Raw genomic sequence first — 20,376 nt, 5'->3', positions numbered from 1 at the left:
AAAAAAATCATCAAACCCCAAACCCCAGGACTGGGTGTGCAGGCCTTCAAACCGCATGCATTAAAAGAAACGTAGCGACCGCGGTGGAGCTACATCGTTTTTTTGGTGTTGGGCACTGAGCACGGAGTGCCGAGTGAATTTCGAGTGCATCGCAGCAAGTGGGTGAAGCGTTTTGTTTTATTTTATTTTATTGTACCCCGCTGGCCCCGTGGCCCCCGTGCTCAGCGGAAGAGGGGAGTGGGGGGAGGGGGGTGGGAGGCGGTCAGCAGTTGCTGAGGGAATCATGCTCTTTCGCTCGCCCCTGCAGAGAATATGGGTTACTCTGCCTCCGCATCTCTGCAGATGAATATTAATGAAGAGGTTATTAATAACTGCCTTCTCCATGCGCAGAGCGTGTGGGGCCCGCTACCAGTCCCGCGGTCCAGGGCTTCATGTATTTTTTCCCCGAGGCCCCGCATCTCCTCGGCTGATGATGACTTGAGCCCGCAGTGGCGCTCTGAGTGCCTTCGTTCGGCGGAAGTGAGCTCATACCGCCACTCCTACATCCTTGAATCTAACCTTCTCCCTCTAAAGCTTTTGCTTTGCGCTATAGTATGTCCTGTATTCAATCAACATTTTGTCTATAACGCTTTTTTTTAAAACATATATTTGTTAGTTACATTAAACATTAAGGAAAAATGTTGATGGAATCGAGGTCTGTGTGTTTTGTTTTAGTGAGCCCATTGCTCTTGTTTTCCAGGGGAAAAATGGCCTGGCTAATAATGACAAACTGAAACAGGTTGTTCTCCCATTAAATCTCTGAGATAAATCAATAGGAGATGCTGACAGAGGTAGTGTTTCACATGAGTGATGTATGAGGTCAAGTATTGTTTTGACAACAATAATAATCAAATACGTCCCATGGCAGTATTTTGCCCGAACTGACATTTGAATATGTCTGTTGTATTGATAATGCATAATCCACCGCATTGGTGAAGTTATGAATTTCTTCCTCAGAACATGATGGCATGAATGTATACACATTTATGGTGAAACCTCATCTCATCTTGCTTGCTACAGATGGTCTTCTGAATTTTTTTTCAACCTCTGCGGCACTGATCTGCTAAACAGGCTTGTGTGCACTCATGTGATAAAAGTGTGATGCATTAGCGAAAGGGGAGGACATGTTTACTGTACGATTACCGATGCCCTCCTGGAACACCATCTTCACTGTGCTATATCCCCCAGCTCCATTCCCGCAAATGCGTGGTGCTGGGATGGGCGCGGATTCTTCGGGATCACGGTCTGCCTTGGAGGTGAACACAGCGTGCACCCGGAATACAGATACCGAGGTCTGGGTCAGCGTGGGCGCACGTGAGCGGGGGGGGGATCAGCAGATAAAGAGTTTTTGGACGATTGCTGCTGCACCTGCCGCCATTGTGGCTCCACGTCTCACCGGCTAATTCACCCACTCGTTCAAAAACAGACCAAGAGCCAATGAGAGCTCGCTTCCAATGCGGCGGGGGGGCAATGTAGCCCCCCGTTACACGCCATTAGCTCTTTATAGAACGTCCCAGGGTTTCCCTGTGCTGTTGTGCTGCTGCCTAAAGTCATGCTGCTGACTAATGGCTCCCTGATTGTGTGATGGTTCTTGTCAGTTCGCCTTTATGCTGTGGCACTCATAGGAAGGCCTTGGCACTTGCCCTCGCTCTGCTGTTTGGGCCTGTTCACAGCTGTGAAGGGGACTAGAAATTGAAGTGGAAATCATTGCGGTCCGATGGTGTTTGCCATTCCCCCCATGTTGGACGGGCTGTCAGGTTCTCAGAGAAATCTGAGTCCCAGACATCTAGCTCCAGCGCTAGTTCACTGGAGGAAGGGAACTAGCGCTGTGCAGTTTTCCTCCTCCTTAAAGGTGAGGATGCTCTGTTTCAACGTGTAGCGTGTAGTATACGTGTAGCATAAAATGTAGATTTGCAGCATGTAGAGGTATCATGTTCAGTGGTAGGCCTCACAGCCTAACATCTGGGTTTAGAAGTCAGCACAGTGGTATTTTTTTCTTTTCTTTTGTGGGGGTGTGGGCAGGGAGCAATATTTTAGGATTAAGTATGCAGTTTTACACCAAGTATGCTCCCTGCCCCCCTCCCTCCCCATCTGAATGTGTTGAAATGACTGGGGCATGGTGACAGATTTAAGGCTCAGGTACAGATTTGTGAGAATGGGTGAAGATCTTGGATTTATTTTGGATTGTGCTCTGTCTGTGTGAGCGCTGTGTGTATGTGTGTGTATGCGAGTTTGTGTGTGTGTGTGCTTGCGTGTGTAAGCTCAAGGTTATTCAGAGAAATTTCAAGTGTTGTATAGTGATGGATGAAAATCATGGACACTATACTGTTCTATATTTTCAAATTTTTCAAGCTACGGTTTGAATTTGCCACCACAAGATAAGTTTTTTGCAGTACAGCAATTACAGTAACTGGATATCTCACCTTTGTCCATCTACAGCCCTCCCTCCAAAAAGAAGAAGGCCACGCATGATTCTGACTGGTGATTGCTGATGTCATGGATGTCGTCCATAGAAAATGGCAGCATATGGGAGAGGGGCTTGCTGTAAGAGAGAGAGAGAACGAGAGAGAGGGTGAGGCAGTTGAAATGGAGATCAGGTTTTCTCAAACAGGATGAGCGATTAGAGTCAGGAGCTGCTCTGACGTGGGCCTTTTCTTTTTGGAGGTTGTGAAATGAGGTCAAGCGTAGGCCTCAGAGGCTGCTCCTTTCGGAGGATGGTGTCGGGGCGAGGAGTGAATTACTGTGTTGATTTTATTTTGGCTTGAGGACGGTGCTTTGTCCTTGTCCGTGGCCGAGCTTTAATAAGAAGCCGGGGGTGGGGATGTTTCTTTACCCGATTCCCCCAAGTCCGTGTTTGTCCATCAAGTGTGCCAATCGATTTGTAAAGTTGCCACGACTGCCAGTCTGGGCTGGAAATTACTGAGTGTGTGTTTGTGTGCACATGCGTGTGTGTGAATGAGAGTTTGTGTGTGTGTTTGTGTATGTGCATGTGTGTGTATATGTGTGAGAGTTTGTGTGTGCATACATGTGTGTGTGTGTATGCATTTATGTAAAGTGCTTCATTTGTAAATTGCTTGACTAAAAACCAAATTAAATCTCACAGCAATGCATTTTCTCCCAAACAATTTGAGTAATGAATTCAATTAAAGCCAGTTTTACATGTTTAGTGACCATAAAACTCTGAGTGCAGGGGGAAAATTGGCAACACTTTCCTTAAATGTGTTACCCAGACGTTAAAGACATGATCAGGGCTCAGACGTAAGGGCCCAAAGGGGCAGAATTTGTCAGGGCAGAAGCAGCTTGTCCCTGTTGACAGCCATCTGCCTGCACGCTCCACCCCTTCCTATACTTGGCAAACCTCACCAGGAAGCTGGGTGCTAGATTGTAGTGTAAATGCTGCCATTGACCTCAGCCTCGCGTTTGAGGCTCGGGAGCCTGTGTTTATGAGCGTGTTTTCACTGGAGTGTTTATTAGCTGAAGTGTTCAGACTGGAATTCTTCACAGTTTCTGGTCCTGGCTGTTTTGTTTTTCTGAGACACAAAGCATCCTGAGGGCGTGGAAGGTTTCCAATAACTACTTATGGAATAGGACGGATTCTGCATTGTGGAAAATTCAGTCTGACATTCCGTTAAACTTGCCGTCTTTCTCTTGGGGTAGTCCAGTAGAGAATATTTAGCCATAGCCTCAACTTTAGTCGTCTTAATGATGGTGGACTGTGTGTCCAGCACCTGTTCTGAGGCAAATGCGGTGGTATGTCAAAGATCTTCTGTATCACAATAGCAACGCCATCTTAGTTTCATCTTTTCTTTACACATGGCCTTTGGCTAGGATTTTAGGATTCTAGGTTTCTATCCTCAAATGTAATTGTTTGTTTCTTAGCAAACATTTTGGCAAGTTAAATTTAGAGTCTTGTGCGCTGAAAATATTTCAGATTTGGTTCTCTTATATGCCTTATATGCCATGTGAGATGTTTGTTCCAACTGCCATGTTTGTTTGAATCATGCTTGCTGGTTCTTTACAGTACATGCCCATTAGGAACCCATAGTCACTTACACCTCATAACTGGGTTATAAAATCATCCATATTTCCTTGAATTGGGAGAGTGGTTACCCGTAATATCCATTTTATCTGTGGCCAAGGCAATTAGCCGCCCACTATTGTTTGACTGGTCTCAGTTGTTGAGTGTAGTCAAGCCAAGGTTCATGAACTGTTTCTGGTTCCAAATAAGTTGTCTTACTGCTTTATTTGGTATTTTGAGTGACATACTTAACCTCAGTTACTCTGGCAAGAATGTAAGTGTATATATTAATGTGTTACAGAATGTTTAAGATAGGTGTTAAACAAACTATAGGTGTTGTTCTTTCGAAAAGATTGTTTGCGAAATAAACAGTAATGTTACCAACAAAAACAAAGGCAAACAAGTTATAGGATTCTCTTTCTGTTTGTGGCAAATTCCTTCTATGTAATGCTGTTTCTTTTTCTTTCTCCTGTTGAAGCACATGCCCGCTTGCTGACTGTGATCACTTATCTTGTGCTTGAGGTGCTACCACACAGGGAAAATCCGCCTCCTCTTCCGATCTTACGTTTCGTTTTTTTTCTCCTACAGATTTTGGGTTATTTGTACTCTGACTGTGTGTCACAGATCTATTTTCTATTCTTTCACCCCAGCTATTCTCTCCAGCCCAACCTGTGTACCCACTGGGAACCAGTCACAGATGCTTCCCATGGTTTATTTTTGTTCTTCATAGTTTGTTTCGATTAGCTTGGTTTGCGGGGAATGATCATTTATTTTGCTGCCTTCATCTTAATCAAATGACGGTCCTGCTCAATGTATTTATACAATTATTGTCATTCATAAGTGGCAATAAGCAAATGGTTAAGATATTAAGTAGACGCCCCTGTCAACATTTAGATATTACATATGCTATATTAAATATAGCAGTGGAAATTAATTTTTTTCCCCCCCAGCTTCTTTTAATTAATGTGATGAATTAATGCACATAAGGGCATTACTGCGCAGTGCATTCATAGGAAATTGCCAAGTGGTGGTATCTCTGTGTGCCCGCTGTTGACGTGTCACAGCTTGCTGTGTACAGTCTGAATTGTCGAATTGCTGATTATTGTCGTTTCACTGTGATCGGCCTTTAATTCGTTAGCCGTGCCTCATGGCCTAACATGGCCGAAAGAAGCACGGCGAGGTGAAAATAGCATGTATTTCTCCAGAGGGCATTTGCAATTATATGTGCAAAACAAAGCGAGCAGACATGTAATTCAAAAAAGTAATTTAGAAACTTCGTAGACCAGAACACTATTCAGCATATCTAATTAGAAGAGACACTTTAAAATGCAGCAGTGTTATGGTAATAAAGTGATCCTTTTAGACAATTTATCAATGTGCGCTTTAAAGAATGGCATCATTAATGGACAAAATAAATTTGCCACCAAATAACCTACCTCCAACTCCTTCAACAACTTTAATTATTCCAAAATAAGTTGACTTTGATTTTCAGTTAGTCCCAAGGATGGGGATAGATGGTGAAATAAAGAAAAGCAGGAGTGTATCTACCATTAGTTCACAAATTTTTTTTGTTTCTTTTTAATACAAAACAGGTACCTAGCAAGGGGCTGTGCATATGCAATTTCCACCCTCTTCTGGAATGTCCGCAACCACAGCCATGGTCATGCACAAATCTCAGTGCCAGGTTTAGGAGACTCTGCAGGCCAATAGTGCAAATATGTATTCGTTTTGGATTCAAATACTTTTCTGTGCTCTATTGATCTCACCTGGTGTAATTGAGCCTGCCAGTATGACCAGAAGGCGGGGTTGGCACTTTTTGAGAGTATTTCATTGGTTCCAGTACAACAGAAAAGATCAGTAACGTGTAGAAAAGTATTTGAAATCAAAACAAATACGTATTTGACCCAGGTCTGCAGCAGACATACACGGTTCTCCTTCAAGACACATGGTGTCACAAGCTGCTTCTTTTCACATTGCAGACTACAGCTAAGCTAGCATGGAGTGGAGATGGAGGAAGACCTTTCATATGAGGCTTTAGCATGCAGTCCACAGGGGCCGATCAACCAGTGAGGGTTGGTAAATAGCTATGAAACGTTGACCCCTCACCCACTGAACCCTCCCATACCCTGGGCGACACAATCAGCAATTGTGCATCACCCTACGGAGTTAGCGACACAGTTGGCCCTGGCATCACAGCGTGGTGCCTTAACAGAATGAGCCACCCAGCAGCCCTCTTTTTTAGAATAGTCTTGAGGGTGAGGAGGTACAGTATGCAAACAGAACTTCAGTATGTGTTGAAATGAGGTGGGGGTGAGATCATAATTGAATTTTAAACAGATCAGCCTCATTGTACATCCTTGAGTTCAGATTAATTTCCAAAAAGCTCTTATTTAATGGGAAGACGTGTACAGGGAGATTAGAGTGAGGTTTGATGCGTCACCTCTCATCTGTTCTATGGGAAACTCAAAGGTCAGTCTTAAGACCTGTCTTATTACTCCGTACCAGGGTGGCCAGGTTTAAAGGACCCATGCATTTTCAGCCTCTGTGCCATAGCTGGGAGGAGCAGTCTTCAAGCATAATGACATGACAAAATTATCGTTGGACATTTTTAAGGCCGCCCGCGTTATTGATGGTATGTTGCGACAAGGTCGACATTACTGCTTGAGTGGTGATAATTATCTCACATCTGTCAGCAGCGCTCCCTTCTTCGGGGAGCGAGCGCTCAACAAAGAGATCCACGCAGGGTGCAGGAAGCAAGCAATGGCGCTGTTTAACATGCAACACCAGACCCCACTCCTTACTGTCTGGCTCTGTCTGGCATCATTGGAAAACGCATGCTGCATGCAGGGGTGCTTTCTCTTCTTCTTCCTGCGGTATGAAAATGCCGTTGGTGCATTCGGTGCTCCGTATTGTTACAGTGCAGATTATGCGGTCTCACATCAACGGCTCGCCAGTGGAGACTGTGCTGAAACGTTGTGGGAGTCGTTGTCAGGTTCGCAAAAAGTGTGAAGTATGGAGGTGGTTGACTTGAGACTTTAAATACTTGTTTCTGCATATCTGCAAAGTATCTCACGCTGGTCTCTGAAGAGTGGATTAATGACTAACTGAGCAGCATTTAGAAGGAGCCCAAAATCATGTATGGATCAGGAAATATTTGAGCTGTCTTTTCTTCCCTGCAGTGTGGAGATGTCTGTTTGATGAAATTGTTTTGTCCTGCAGGTACTATACTGCATATGCACCAAGAAGTAAGCATCAACCTTCAGAGAAAAATTGGGATAGACTGGCTTTGTTTTAACCATGCATTGAACACTCTCCCCTGAGAGAGCACAAGAGAGAATGAGAGGGAGCTATTAACTTTAGAAAAGATAGAGAAAAGAATTATGTTTGCCATGCATGTTTACATGAGAACTGGCCTCCCCTAGAAGGTCTCTTGTTTTTGGGTATTAGATTCCTGGAGAAATGTACTGTCAGTTTCAACATGATAGTACCATCCTTATTTAAAATAGGAAAATGAACTTGGTGTTTCTCCAAACAGATCACCATAAAAATGTTTTATATATTCAGTAGAAAAAGCAAATGTCTTGGAAATAAGTTATTTTCATTTGTTGAATGGTTTTTATTGACAGAATAAAAATCAATATTCTACTTATTCAGACAAATCATATTTGGCTTGATCCCTTTTGGCAAAGTTGTGCTCTCTGTTAGTAGTTAGCAGTCCTAGCCCAGTCAGAAACACATTTCCCCATTCAAAAGCCGAAATGTAACTTTCTTGACTGTCTGTGACTAGATATTTTGCTGCAAAATCCATTACCTGAATATTCATGTGGCTGAATTGGGTGTGTCCAATCAGATTACAGTACCCTGCCAAGGAAAGGCGTGTTTGTTCCGCAGATGTTTAGCCGCAGAAGCTTGATTCGGTAACAGAGACTACAGGGCAGGGTGTGATGGCAGATGAATGGGGCTGAGAGTTAAATTGAGAGATATGTGATTATCATTTATCCCTCTCTGCGCACCCCAGAGGATGCAGTTAAGTGCTATGAAATGAGTATAAAAGCAAAAAAGGAAAAATGCCAATCAGAATCACAGAGCGTAACATCAATTTGACAGAAGCATTTGCAGATTTTGCCATTTTTGGGTGGGGTGGTGCAGGGGATGGGGGATGGGGGGGGGTGGCCAAGGGAATGTTCTATGGTACTGCAGAAAAGTGTCTTTGTCTTGTAATGAGACTTAAAATCTTTTTTTATCTCTCATGTCGAAAATATTAGCTTGTTTAAGTTACTGTTTGCTTGGGAAGTCTGTTTTTTTTTTACCCCTTTGGCAAATCTTGAAATGAGTCAAACTGTCTCACCTTTCGTTTTGGCAGTATATTTGTCTTATTTAGCAAAAAAGGTAACATAAATAAGATTATACACCTAAATATAAGACTGAAATACTTGTTGAAATTGACTTATATTTTGGTGTTTGCAGTAGGGTGGGCTAAGAGGGGTTGGGGGGGGGGCGTTGTTGTTGTGTAAAAAAAATTAAAAAAAAAATTATTTAAAAGAAAGCGACAGAGATTTTGAAGCACCCTTCCTCTGAGCTGTACATCAATGATTGCCTTTCTAAGCCCAGGACTAATGAGCATTTTCGTTTTCTGTAACTAACTCCTGATTGAAATGTGTGTGTTGCATATGTTCAGATGTGCGATGAACAACTACGTTGATACTGTAATTGGTGCAGTGCATGTGCAGTGTTCTACATGACAGGAGTCAGTGACTGTGGGGAGTCTGACCAGTCTGTTTGCCCCCCCCCCCCCTCTGTGCCCCGTCCTGCCCCGCAGGCTCCAACTACTCGAGCCCCTCCCTCCCTCCCCCGCCGGGGCTGAACGACCACGACCATGCGGTGGTGGGGCTGGCGCCGGAGCACATCCCCACGGCGGGGGCGGCGCTCACCTGGCAGGCGGCCATCGACGCGGCGCGGCAGGCCAAGCTGATGGGCAACGCCAGTGCGCCCATCTCCACCGCCAGCTCCACGCAACGCAAGCGGCAGAACTACGGCAAGCCCAAGAAGCAGACCAGCACGGCCACCACCCGGCCGCCCCGCGCCCTGCTCTGCCTAACGCTCAAGAACCCCATCCGCCGGGCCTGCATCAGCATCGTGGAGTGGAAGTATCCTTCTCAGGGGGGTGTGGGGGTCCGGGAATTAGGGAGGGGGGGGGGGGTACTGGAATTAGCAGGGGTGCTGGGAAACATGAATTGTGGGAGTGCCTTCTTTGGTTGATAGACTGATACTGATTGACAGGGTGCTACAGAAGAGAAAGTATGTGTTGGGTGTTGCTGTGGCTTTGTATAGTCATATTTTCATAACATAATGTTGATTCAATTACTTGGTAAACCACAGCCTTTGGGTACACCGCAGACTCAATTATAAGTGCCAAGGGTTTATTTATAACCGAAAAGGAGAGACAAACAATCAGCAGGGATTGTCACGTCGCTTGTTCTCTTTATCAGAGCCCATATCAAAGGGAATTGCCTCCATTATTGTCTGTTTTGCAATCTGCCTTTTCGATTATGTGCCATGTTCTGCAGGCATGTGTGAGGGACGGTGACAGTGAGAAATATACTGTATGAAGAAACGAATAGGAAGGGTTTGGATATTAGGCAGAGAAAAGAGCGAGTATCCCAGATTAACTGTCCAAAATTAGGCTGTCATCTTCCACACAAAGTCCCCATCTTTAAGGAGTCTGGACACAGAGGTGGAAAGTCCAGGGGTCAGAACGTAAAAGTCCTGCCATGTGTTTCTTTCACCTATGAACTCGGCCAGCCAATTTCACCAATTAGTTCTACCTCCTGGCTGAGGAATTGGGCTAATTAGCAAATCCAGGTGATTGGAACTAAATACTGGGGAGGACTTTTACTTTATGAACCTGGATTTTCCACCTCTGGAGCGCTGAATTTTTAAAAATCTCATTATATTTGCATAGCTACCTTCCAGACTATGTGAATCATTTTAATCCCTGAAAAGGTAATGATCTACTTTACCCTGTCATGGTTGTGCAGTGGCCAGTGTTGAGATGGCCTGTGTTCAGCCATTCTGTTGAAGTGGCTGATGGGTAAGGAGTGTTACGGTTACTGATGCTGAGTCCTGAATCCGCCCTCTGATTTTATTCCTTTGATTGAGCATTTCAGTGTCAGTCAAGTGGTGACATTATTTCCAACATCATTATGTTAAATTAGGAAGGAGTAGAGGGAGGGAGAGAGAGAGAGAGGAGAGACAGTATGAGGAAAAATACAAATTAGTCTTGATATAAAAGCTAACCTGTGAGGCTTTGCCTGTTGAATATCTCTGAAGCCACGATAAATATGTAAATATTTTGAATGAGGCAAACAGAACACATTTTCCCCGTTTCATTTGGCTGTTCCGTTAAAATATCACAGACAATCTGTAATCAGAGAGCTACCCCTCCCCCAACTCCACAGCATAGTTCAGTCTCCAGAGAGACAAGACCGACATCACAGATCCTCTCTTCTTCCTGTCAGCGTTGCCATGCCAACTAGCCATTTCAACAGGTCATATGGGTCTGCTTGAGTGCTCCATGGCCCTGCCTGGCTTGATTCAGCCTCAGTGCTCTGTCACTGATCAGGAAAAACCCGACATCATCATTGAAACCGCTCAAAATATTGCAGCCTGGGCCTGCTCTAGGACCGGCACAATAATCGGAGCATCTGTTTCTCTCTTGTGAATTGTGCCAAGTGCATTACTGTAAGTAGTGGTCAGTCCCATTTCTTTGAAAGATTTCCCCCCCTTGTAATGCACTGGAAGAAGAAATGGCAGGCCTTCAGCTGGTGTGCCTGTGTGTGATGTCATTGACATAATGAACAAATGATGACTGCGCTGCCACTGCAAAGTACCAGATTTTAAATACTACTTTCTATGCAAGCAGCCCTTGCCTGCAGTCATTTTTTGCACATTTTCGTAGTTTAACCCTTCGAATGCCATACACAATGCTCCATCAGACAGCATTCTGCCCCCATTTTCCCACAGTTGCGCGTGAAAACTACACAAAATCCAGCTACTGGTCTCACACTCAGCAGGCCACCCTCAAGGACTTTTTTCCATTTTATTTTTTCTGTGTTGTCACAGAATCACATTGCTGATTTATAGCTTTGCCTGTGTAACTGCAGAAATATAATTCTTCATCTGATTTTTTCATCAACGGCGAACCACAACAAGCTGGAAACCTAACCAACACAAGCCATTAGTTGCTCAGTTTTATGAAGATTGTATCGCAGCGATTGTCTGCAGAATAGTACAAATATTTGCGGGCTCTGAGAGCAACAGGGGTGGCAATGCTGGCTGGTGTTGAGTCACCCAGGACACAAGGTCTGGTAGAACCTGCTGAAAGTCACAAGCTAATACAGTTTCCAGCTGCTGTGGCAGACAAATCCACCCGAAAGACGGAAAGAAATAAAGATAAAAGTATCGGTCTTGGCAACAGTCCAGCGGTGACTAATTTTCTGCGTGTGGAGATGGGGCTAGGGGGGCTGACAGAAGCCAGCTTTTTCTCCCTTTTACTCAGCGAAGAGAGACGCTGTTCTCCTCGGTGGAAAAAAGAAAAGTTGTGTAGGGGAGGGCATGGGGGGGTGTGACGGGAAGAGAATTAAGGGGTCAAGATGACGAGGCCAGGCCCCTTCGAGTGCCAGCCCCAAAAAACGCTGTCTTGGATCACCTCCCCGTCTCCTCTTTCCTGTTTCCTGTGGGCCACGCGACCGTCCCGTGCGTCCCACGGACGTATTAGGAGGCGTCCCACGGCCTCCCGCCCAAACCCTTCGAGTAAGCCAGCTGTTTCGTTTCGCAGTTCCAAGTGTGATGTTTTTACTGATTTTGCCTGGACGTGCTCCATCTGTGCTTCCTTGACTCCAGCTCCTCCAGACCCTTTGAAATAATCATTTTGATGACTATTTTTGCTAACTGCGTGGCCTTAGCTGTCTATATCCCCTTCCCCGAGGACGACTCCAACGCCACAAACTCCAATCTGGTAAGTAACATGGGGTTCATTCTGTATCGCTTGATTTGTTTGAGAACTGAAAGCTTTTTTTTTTTTTTTTGTTGGTGAGGTGACGGGGGGATGCGGATGGGAGGATGGGGGGGGTTGGGGGGGGGGGCATGAAGCCTGGAGGAACGTAGATACCTTATTCCTACCGAAGTATCACATGACTGCAAATGACTGCAAATCTGCATCATTACGGAGTAATTTAAGCTAATGGAAATTTCATTTGTGTTGAAGTGATAGGAAATTTGCCTCAAAGTGATGAATAAACACCATTAGGAACAAATTTATATGCTTTTTTTTGCTGCATTATCCCTCCTTTGAAATATACATGGTGCATCTTGCTGGTGCCAGTGTCTCTAGGAATCGGGGGGTGCATTGTGAAAAAATGAAGGCATGGTAAGAAATATTTATGAAGAATGGTACCTTCTAAGGCCAAATGAAATGCTTCCTTAAAAGCCAGGAATGTCATTGGCTGCTGTGGGTAGCAACACCCATCTGCTGGACATGAAAGGTTGATCTGGATTTGAATCTTCAGATGTTTTAAATGGACACTTGAAATTTAGCATAAATTTGTTGTTTTCTGGAGAAGCTCACTTTTTTCCGTTAACCTAGGCCGTGTGTGTGTGTGTTTGTGTGTGTGTGTGTGTGTGTGTGCCTCTGTGTCTGCCAGTAGGGATGTGTGTCAAGTTGCTGTTGTCTGTAGATGTTAGAGCTGTGGACATTAATCCAGACAGGCAAGATAAAGCATGTCTGTCAGAACTGTGTAGAACACTCCAACTGCCCCCTCCCCCCCCACTCACTCCAAGCCCCATACCACCCTCTGCTCCCTCCTGATCGTTTCCCTCTGTCTGTCACACAGATGGAGCAGCAAGCCGTACTGATAAAACAGAGAGTCTCACTGCGCTCTGGCAAAGCAGGAACACACAGTCCCTCAGCCAGCCTCCTTCTGTCATAATACGCTTTTCTGAAAGGCTTAGGCCTACTAATCGTGGCCGAGTCCTGTGCATACAGCCAGTCCACTGAGCATCCCAGGCTAGATCAATAGAGAGGGAGAACGCTGTTTGTGTGGGTTAAGGGGTTTAAACGGAGAGAACAGTGGTCCCTGTGGCCAATCCAGGCATAGGTCGAGAGGAACTCTGAGATCTCATTGGCCGACTTGGCTGAGCAGGTTAGACTCTGCCTGGCCGCTTAGCTCTTCAGGTCCTCTAAATGCAGAATGGAAGTCTAACGCTGCGCAGCTGGTCCATTTAGAAAAAGACCCAGGGAAGCTTTCGCCGAAGCATCGCCTCTGAAGTGAACTCAAAACACCGCTCCCATGGGCCTCAGCGGAATTGTATGTGGTTCTGTGAGACAGAAAATTCCCCAAAATTCGATATTTTTCTCAAAAAAAATGATTGAGCTCCCTCCCAACACCGGCAGAACAGTGTGAAATATGAAGAAGGGTACAGGTGAAAGCTTTTAACCCTCAGGAAGTGAGCGATCCGAGGCCCAGTCTCAGGGCTGTGGGCTGTGAAGGGGGAGAGCTGCGTCACATGACCGCACGGTCAGCCCGCTGGTGCTCACCGGGGGCTGGAGGGAAACGGCGCAGAGCCAATGAAAAACTCAAGGTTGATTTGTTTGTTTCCTGCAGCAAAAATGGGAAAGAGTGATCTATATATGTATCTACAGAGGAAAGATTATGGGGGACTACTTTTTACCCAGGAAGCATTTCGCCTCCCAACTTATATTTTTAATATGCACAGTGCATGTTGCTGTTTTTACAGAAAACACCAGCATTCTCTGGAAAAAAAAAAGGAAATATAATCGCCATAGCTGCAGAGTGTTTATTGTTCATTTATTCTTTGACTATCAGGGTTTGAGATCAGCTTGAGAGGAGATACAAATTCCGCACCACTGCACTCTTGTAGACACATCCATCAGCAGTGCGAGGCTAATTTTACGATGCCTTTTTTGAAGTATGAACCATCAAATGCCTGTGTAAGAATAATATTTTTATCTGCGGAATTGGCAGTGATGTCTTCAGAGACATATTAAGCAGCTTTAATGTTAAACTGAACGTTGCCATTTGCATTGATTCTGGTAGTACAGTGCAGCACAGACACCTCTCGTGTGGAGCTGTGGATAAAAAAAGTTTGGTCTTCCTTCTTTATGAAGGATGGGAAGAAAGTGGTACATTCCAGAACTCTATAGGCCACCCTTCCAACCTTGGCCATGCCCCGTGGGACTAGAAGGCATCGCAGCCCTGGAGGACGAACCTTGTGGGCAGTCCATGTGGCAGTGGGAGCTGCCAAAGAGCTGGCTGGCACACACCCAGCCATCGGATCCATATCCTTGCACTATGAGCCAGATAATGAGAGAGCGCACAGAGGTGTGGCCACGTGCCAGTGTGTGTGTGTGTGGGCACGTGGTGCGTGTTTGTGTTCTTGTGTTTGCGGGATGTTCCTAAAACATTCTCAAACTCGCTAAACTCTAATTTTCCTGAAGACCCGCATACTAGACATCATTACATAGCACAATAACCTTCTAGTGAAGGGCTGTTACATCATCGTATTTAAGCGACGTACGGTACGCCATTGTGCTGAAAAAGAAATCATGTTAAAGAGGCGGAAAATAAGGAAAGCGCTGCACTCCTGAATCTCTCGCCGGCGAAGGGAAAGTGTGCACTCTAGCCGTGCCGACAGCGCTGTTAAGTGACTCATCTCCCCACTTGTTTTGATCACAGTGCAGTTAGAATACTATCATCCCGGAGACCGAGGACCCTGCTGAATCCGGCTCAGCGGAGAGACGTCTGAGAGGGGAAGGGCCGGATTGCTGTGTCATGTTTGTGTTTGCGTCGCGCGATCCGTGCGCAGGTCAGGGGTGGCCCTCTTAAGTAATATGTGCCTCGCGGAGAGGGTGCTGCCGGGTAGTGGAATGACATCATGCCCGTCTCCAATAGTTCTTTCCTCAGGCCTGTTCTTTTCTGGACGGAACTGGGGACCCCCCTCTCCCATCTGTTCCTCTGCACCCTGGCCTAAGCAGCTACAAGCCAATGTGCTTTCAATTTAAACTTAAAAGACACAGCTGTGTCAAATTTAGTTAAAGCCTTTGAAAATAGAGAGGATGTGTGATGACTAAAGGCTTTCTCGTCCTGACGCTTGTTAATGACTCTTAGAAACATGTCTCATGTCCCACCACTACTGAGAGGGAAGGACCCGGACATGGGGGGAGGGGTATTTTACCCCAGACAGGTCCTCTGCGTTCAGTCCTGGTAACAGAGGTCATTCATCTCATTGAATTCACAAGTTTGAATTTATTCGTTTTCTTCACATTTTGTGCTTAGTTCTGTGAGGAGTATTTTGTCTCATCAATTTGGTTTTTCTAGAGTTTAGTGATTGGTGGTTCTGTGAGACCCCTCAGTTATCTTTGTGTCAGGTGGAAAGCCACAGCGTGCATTATGTTGGTCAGTTGGGATGCATGACCAACACAGCTTTACTGAACACTGACTCTCAGTGGCCACTGTGGAATTCTCCATCTCGTTACCATGTGCACTGCAGTCTCAATGATGTGGAGAAGGAGGTACGCAGTGTGCAGGGGTTGTCATGGATATGGAAGCCCAGCGATGGCTACACATCCTCACCAGCGGTACGGCTACACCGGTAATGGACCGTGCCGGAAACTGAACCTGGTAGAGTTCCCTCTCGGTGAGGATCATCGGCTGCGTACTCGGCCCTGCTCATTCAGACGAGAGACAAAGAGCGGCGTTCAGATGTTAAGTGCCATTCAGAGGGAGCGAACGCAGATTAGCAGGAGAAGAGCCGCGTAAATTAATGTTTTAAATCCGTGGCCAAGGTTGAAAATCTCGCAGTTAAAGTAGCTGAGAGGCAAGAATGCATGCATGTACCCACACACACACTCACACACACACACACACACCAACACTAATGTGCACACACGAACACAACATACACACACACAGTGCACATGCACAAGCATGCATATATCACATTAAATATCATTTATAAGCAGAAAGATATAGATGCATAAAGATGATAATAACAATGCGAAAAAAGACATTTATATTAAAATACCACAATACAATAAAATACACCTTTTAGAGGGTAATTAACTAGCAATTCAAAGTAAATATCTAAATCCAAATATCCCATTGTATAAATTGTGGTAGTAGTGGCTAGAACAGAACAATGAGGCAGCCATTATGTGGTAATGATCCCGACCCTTATTTTGATTATTAGCCAATTGCATCTGATTCTTTTCTTATTTGATTTCTGTTAATGTGGGCATTATCTTTATGTGCTTCATGTGAAACAATTCTGTAATTAACCCATCTATTACAAAAAAGCAACAAGTTTTAATTTAGACTGATCGCTTTGTTAATATCTGAATTATTAAACGTAACCCAATCCTTTCTGTGAAGACGACAATGAATTGATGAGTGCACAAGGGTATTGTACTGTTAGAACATTAGACACAATTACCTGAGAAGGAATCAGCTCCTGACATGTGATCCTTATTTAAACTGGTAGGCTGTTTAGTCAGGAAAAGCAATCGAGCACAGCCTCAGGACAGATATCGGATGAAATGTTAGCACTCTTCCTCACCTGTTCCTTGCTCATGGCTTGTTATCAGAAGCCCAAGACCCTCTCAGCCGCATTACGGCAGGAAACCGGGAAGGGCGTGAAATGGCCGCTTGTCGCCGGCAGCGTTTAGGTTGGTAGTACCTCGCCCAGAGGGCCCGGTTTGAGTGAAAATTCCACCCAGCTGCTACTTCACCTACTGACCAGCAGTCCCTAATCCAACCTGCCCCTGGACCCTTCCTGATGAATGGATGAAAAGGTTAAGCTGTATCCCCCAGGATATAGCAAATAAGTGAAATCCATTGATTAAGTCAATCAATCAGTCAATCATAATAGGTAGTGGAAGTAGCCTTCATGAAAATAAAAAGCAGGGGTTCTGTTGTTGGATCCAAACCTGTTCTGAGTAATGCTCTCTTCTGTCTTTTCTAGTAAGAGGTTGTTTTTTCAGAGACAAGTGACAGGTGCTTTATTCGTGGTGGTTGGGAATGGAAGATGAATTGGGGGTAGAGTGCATTTTAAAATGAGCGAAACATGAGTTCTTGCGACGCCATGACGCTAAATGAATCTCTGGTTAGGAGGTAATTTCCCAACTCACTCATTTCTGTCATTCCAAAAAATATGGCACATCAATTTTCCCTTGTAGGCTGTCAGCAGATACCACTGATAATGTTAGAAAGGGTTCCCTGCCAAAAAAAAAAACGAAAAATGTTTCTCAGACAATGAGGCAGACATGGGGGGAAGGGGGGGGGGTGTTGTGCGGTGTAATGAAAAAGCTGTTGTTTGACCGGATCGAATATCAGCCATCTACAGGGAGATTAAAGATCTTCATTACCAACCCACAACCTGCCAATTAAACCATCTAGTCTTTCCAAGGTTCACCGTGGTCCTGTTTGAGTGGGGGTGAACTTTTTTGGGCGCTAGTCTTTGGTCTATTTATAGGCCTGAGAACAACGCATGGCATCCCTTTGTGTTCCATTAAGAAAAAAGTGAAGGATGTACGGACAGTGGATGAAAGTAAGACAGGGCGAAAAAGGCAGAGAGAAGAGGAGCGGCCTGGTTCCCTCTTCCCCTGGTCACAGAACAGGGACAGGCCTGCTGTGACAAAGCAGTTCTCCTAGACCGATTTATGCCCCCCCCCCCCCACTCCCATCCCTACTAGGCCTGAGAGCTCCATAAAATAAAATAATGCACTCCTGTAAAAAATGTCAGCTGACTGCATGGAACAGCATTCATTATTCAGTGACCCCCCCCCCCCACTCACCCCCTTTTGCCCTCCTTATTTTTTTCGCCTTTTTTAAAAGCATCGGTTATAAAGGAATTGTATTTCTAGCACCAACTCAATACACCAATACACACAACACAAATTTCTCTCTCTTGTACCTCACTCACACGCTCTCTTACTATATGTCATTTGACTGAATAATTTCCAGCGTAGAAGTCATGACTCACACTAAACTCTGTGCTGCTGTGATTCTAATATGTGCTCTGTATTGAAATGGCTGACCGGTTCTTTTTGAGTGTGGGAATTCCGGGCTTTATTTAAATTTGACATGCATGCGACTATTACTGTGATTTTTTATTTATTTTTGTTAAATAATCGTCAAAATGGGATATGTTGTGGATATTGGCTGTAACTGATAGCTTGCAGGGCACTGGACAGTGGGGGGTCATTTTTTGGAACAGTTTACATGTGACGGTCCTTCAGTGAAGAAACCAAAACTATGTTATTTTTAGCAACCTGTGAGAAAGTAATTTGTGACTGGCGGATTCCATAACTGCCCGTGGCCAACACTGAGTGCTTATTATCAGAATAATGCATGGGCAGACCAGAAAACTAAATCTGTTTTGTAAAATTGTTTAAACTCTGATCCATGAAAAGAAATTCCAAATCAATTATATTTCAGGTGATTATGGTGGAAAGGAGTGTTCTTGTAAACAAATATTAACAGATTGTGTCCTATTAGTACTATCAGATTAGATTAGATTTAATTCCCCTTCACTGATGGTGCAGAATCAGTGGTGATGCTGAGCTGAGCTCTTTTTTTTTTTTTCATACAAAAGACCATTATGATGTCGCCCATTCCCAGCTAATTGGTGCGTCTGTAATTGGAAACGCGAAAGCTTTCAAGTCGTCCACCACTGCATCCTGGCCCTCAGATGTGCTTGTTATTCTGCAGCAGACCTTTAGATTTCAATCCATTTGCAAAAAAAAAAAAGATTATTTAACAGTTAATTTGAGGGAAACTGACTTGGGCAAAAAGCATGAACGGAGATTTCACTTCTGGTTGGTTGAGCACAATTCTTGTGCAAGCACCTGTGTTTAATTCTTTAGTAATTCCATTTTTCAGTGGTACATACGCCTGTTTTTTTTTTCTCTCTCAACAAAATAGGAGGTATTCCCGCTTTCATTAGTTTCCCCGAAGGCATTTCTCAGGTATAGTCGAGGTTTCATCTCTGCCGATAGTTCTGTCAGCAAGATATCACATTTAATTAGCATATACCCCAGTGTTGTATTAGCCCTGGGTTCTTATGAAACTTCCCTTCACCTGCTGTACTGGTGATGTTGAATGCTTCTGTACCAGTCCACTCATGGGAAAGGAAGTAGTCCTTGCTTACACACACACACACACACACACACACACGGCGGTCAGTTTGTTGATTATGTGGCGGGTCAGAGATTCAGAGATTAGCTGAAACATTAATACTTCATAGGCTTAAGGCTGTGCATCTGTGAGTGTTTGTGTGTGTGTGTGTGTGTGTGTGTGAGAGAGAGAGAGAGCGAGAGCGAGAGGGGGGGAGAGAGAGAAACCCAGCTAGTACAGAGAAGGGTTCTCAGCAGTCAAACTAATCAAAGAGGCACGTTTACAGACAGGGAATTTTAAAAAGCAACGCTAAAATCCTTTACGTGCAGCAGTAAGACCCTGGATCACCGCGAGTGTGTTCCAAGATGGTGGTTTTCCTGGCGCATGGCATGGCGAGGTTCGTTTGCTGTGCCGAGCTTGCGGCTTCGCTCGGCCGCTCCTCCTCTTCCTCCTCCGGAGCTGTGTGAGAACGCAAACGTGCGGGTGGCATTGACGCGCTGTTAACTGGCAGCGTGGGCGGGCGGAGCTGGTTCTCGGTTCTGACCCGTCTTTGACACAGTGTAATTTTAGATCCCAGGGAACAGTGCAACAGCACGTCATGCGTCTCCTGTTTAAACAGGGCATTTATTCTCATGGAGAGATGAAGTATAAAATAAGAGAGTGGAGAGGGAGAGGGAAAAGTTCACTGCTCAGATAGCCAAGAGAATGTTCAGAAACAGAGCTGCGGAGGGAGGGGGGAGAGAGAGTGAAGGAAAGAGAAAGACAAAGAGAGAGAGAGAGGGTTGATGCTAATGTAATGTATGTATTTACTGCTTTGGCAACGCATGCTCTCTTGTTATGCAAATAAAAAATAAATTTAAATTTTAATTAGTGAGGAAAGAGAGAAAACAGGTCTAGGAAACCAAGGATATGGCTGGACCTAACACACGTGATCCGGCCGACCAATGGTGTAACTTCATAACTCGGCCGACCAATGGTGTAACTTCATCACTCAGTCACTCAGTCAGTCACAGACATTCGCGTTCGTAGGGCTGGCCCCGCTGTTGCGGTCCAACCAAAAAGGGAGAGGGGGGAAGAGGTTTTACCTGTGTCAGAAGGCTCCTGTAGGGCTGAAATTGCCGGTGGTGC

The 20,376-nt window shown here is 44.9% G+C and overlaps 1 protein-coding gene across 4 annotated transcripts in view; it reads left to right on the top strand.

Annotated features, from left to right (window-relative positions):
• The window catches only part of cacna1c (calcium channel, voltage-dependent, L type, alpha 1C subunit), a 231,996-nt gene that overhangs the window by 42,731 nt on the left and 168,889 nt on the right, over window positions 1-20,376 (top strand). For all 4 annotated transcript variants that reach the window (XM_064343362.1, XM_064343361.1, XM_064343360.1 and 1 more), the window contains 2 exons: window positions 8,877-9,204; window positions 11,969-12,074. In XM_064343362.1, the coding sequence (XP_064199432.1) occupies window positions 8,877-9,204; window positions 11,969-12,074 (434 nt within the window). The remainder of the gene's footprint in view (window positions 1-8,876; window positions 9,205-11,968; window positions 12,075-20,376) is intronic.

This window comes from Anguilla rostrata, chromosome 7 (assembly GCF_018555375.3).
Source record: "Anguilla rostrata isolate EN2019 chromosome 7, ASM1855537v3, whole genome shotgun sequence".
NCBI classification, from domain to species: Eukaryota; Metazoa; Chordata; class Actinopteri; order Anguilliformes; family Anguillidae; genus Anguilla; species Anguilla rostrata.
This window is presented reverse-complemented; position numbering and strand designations above follow the sequence as displayed.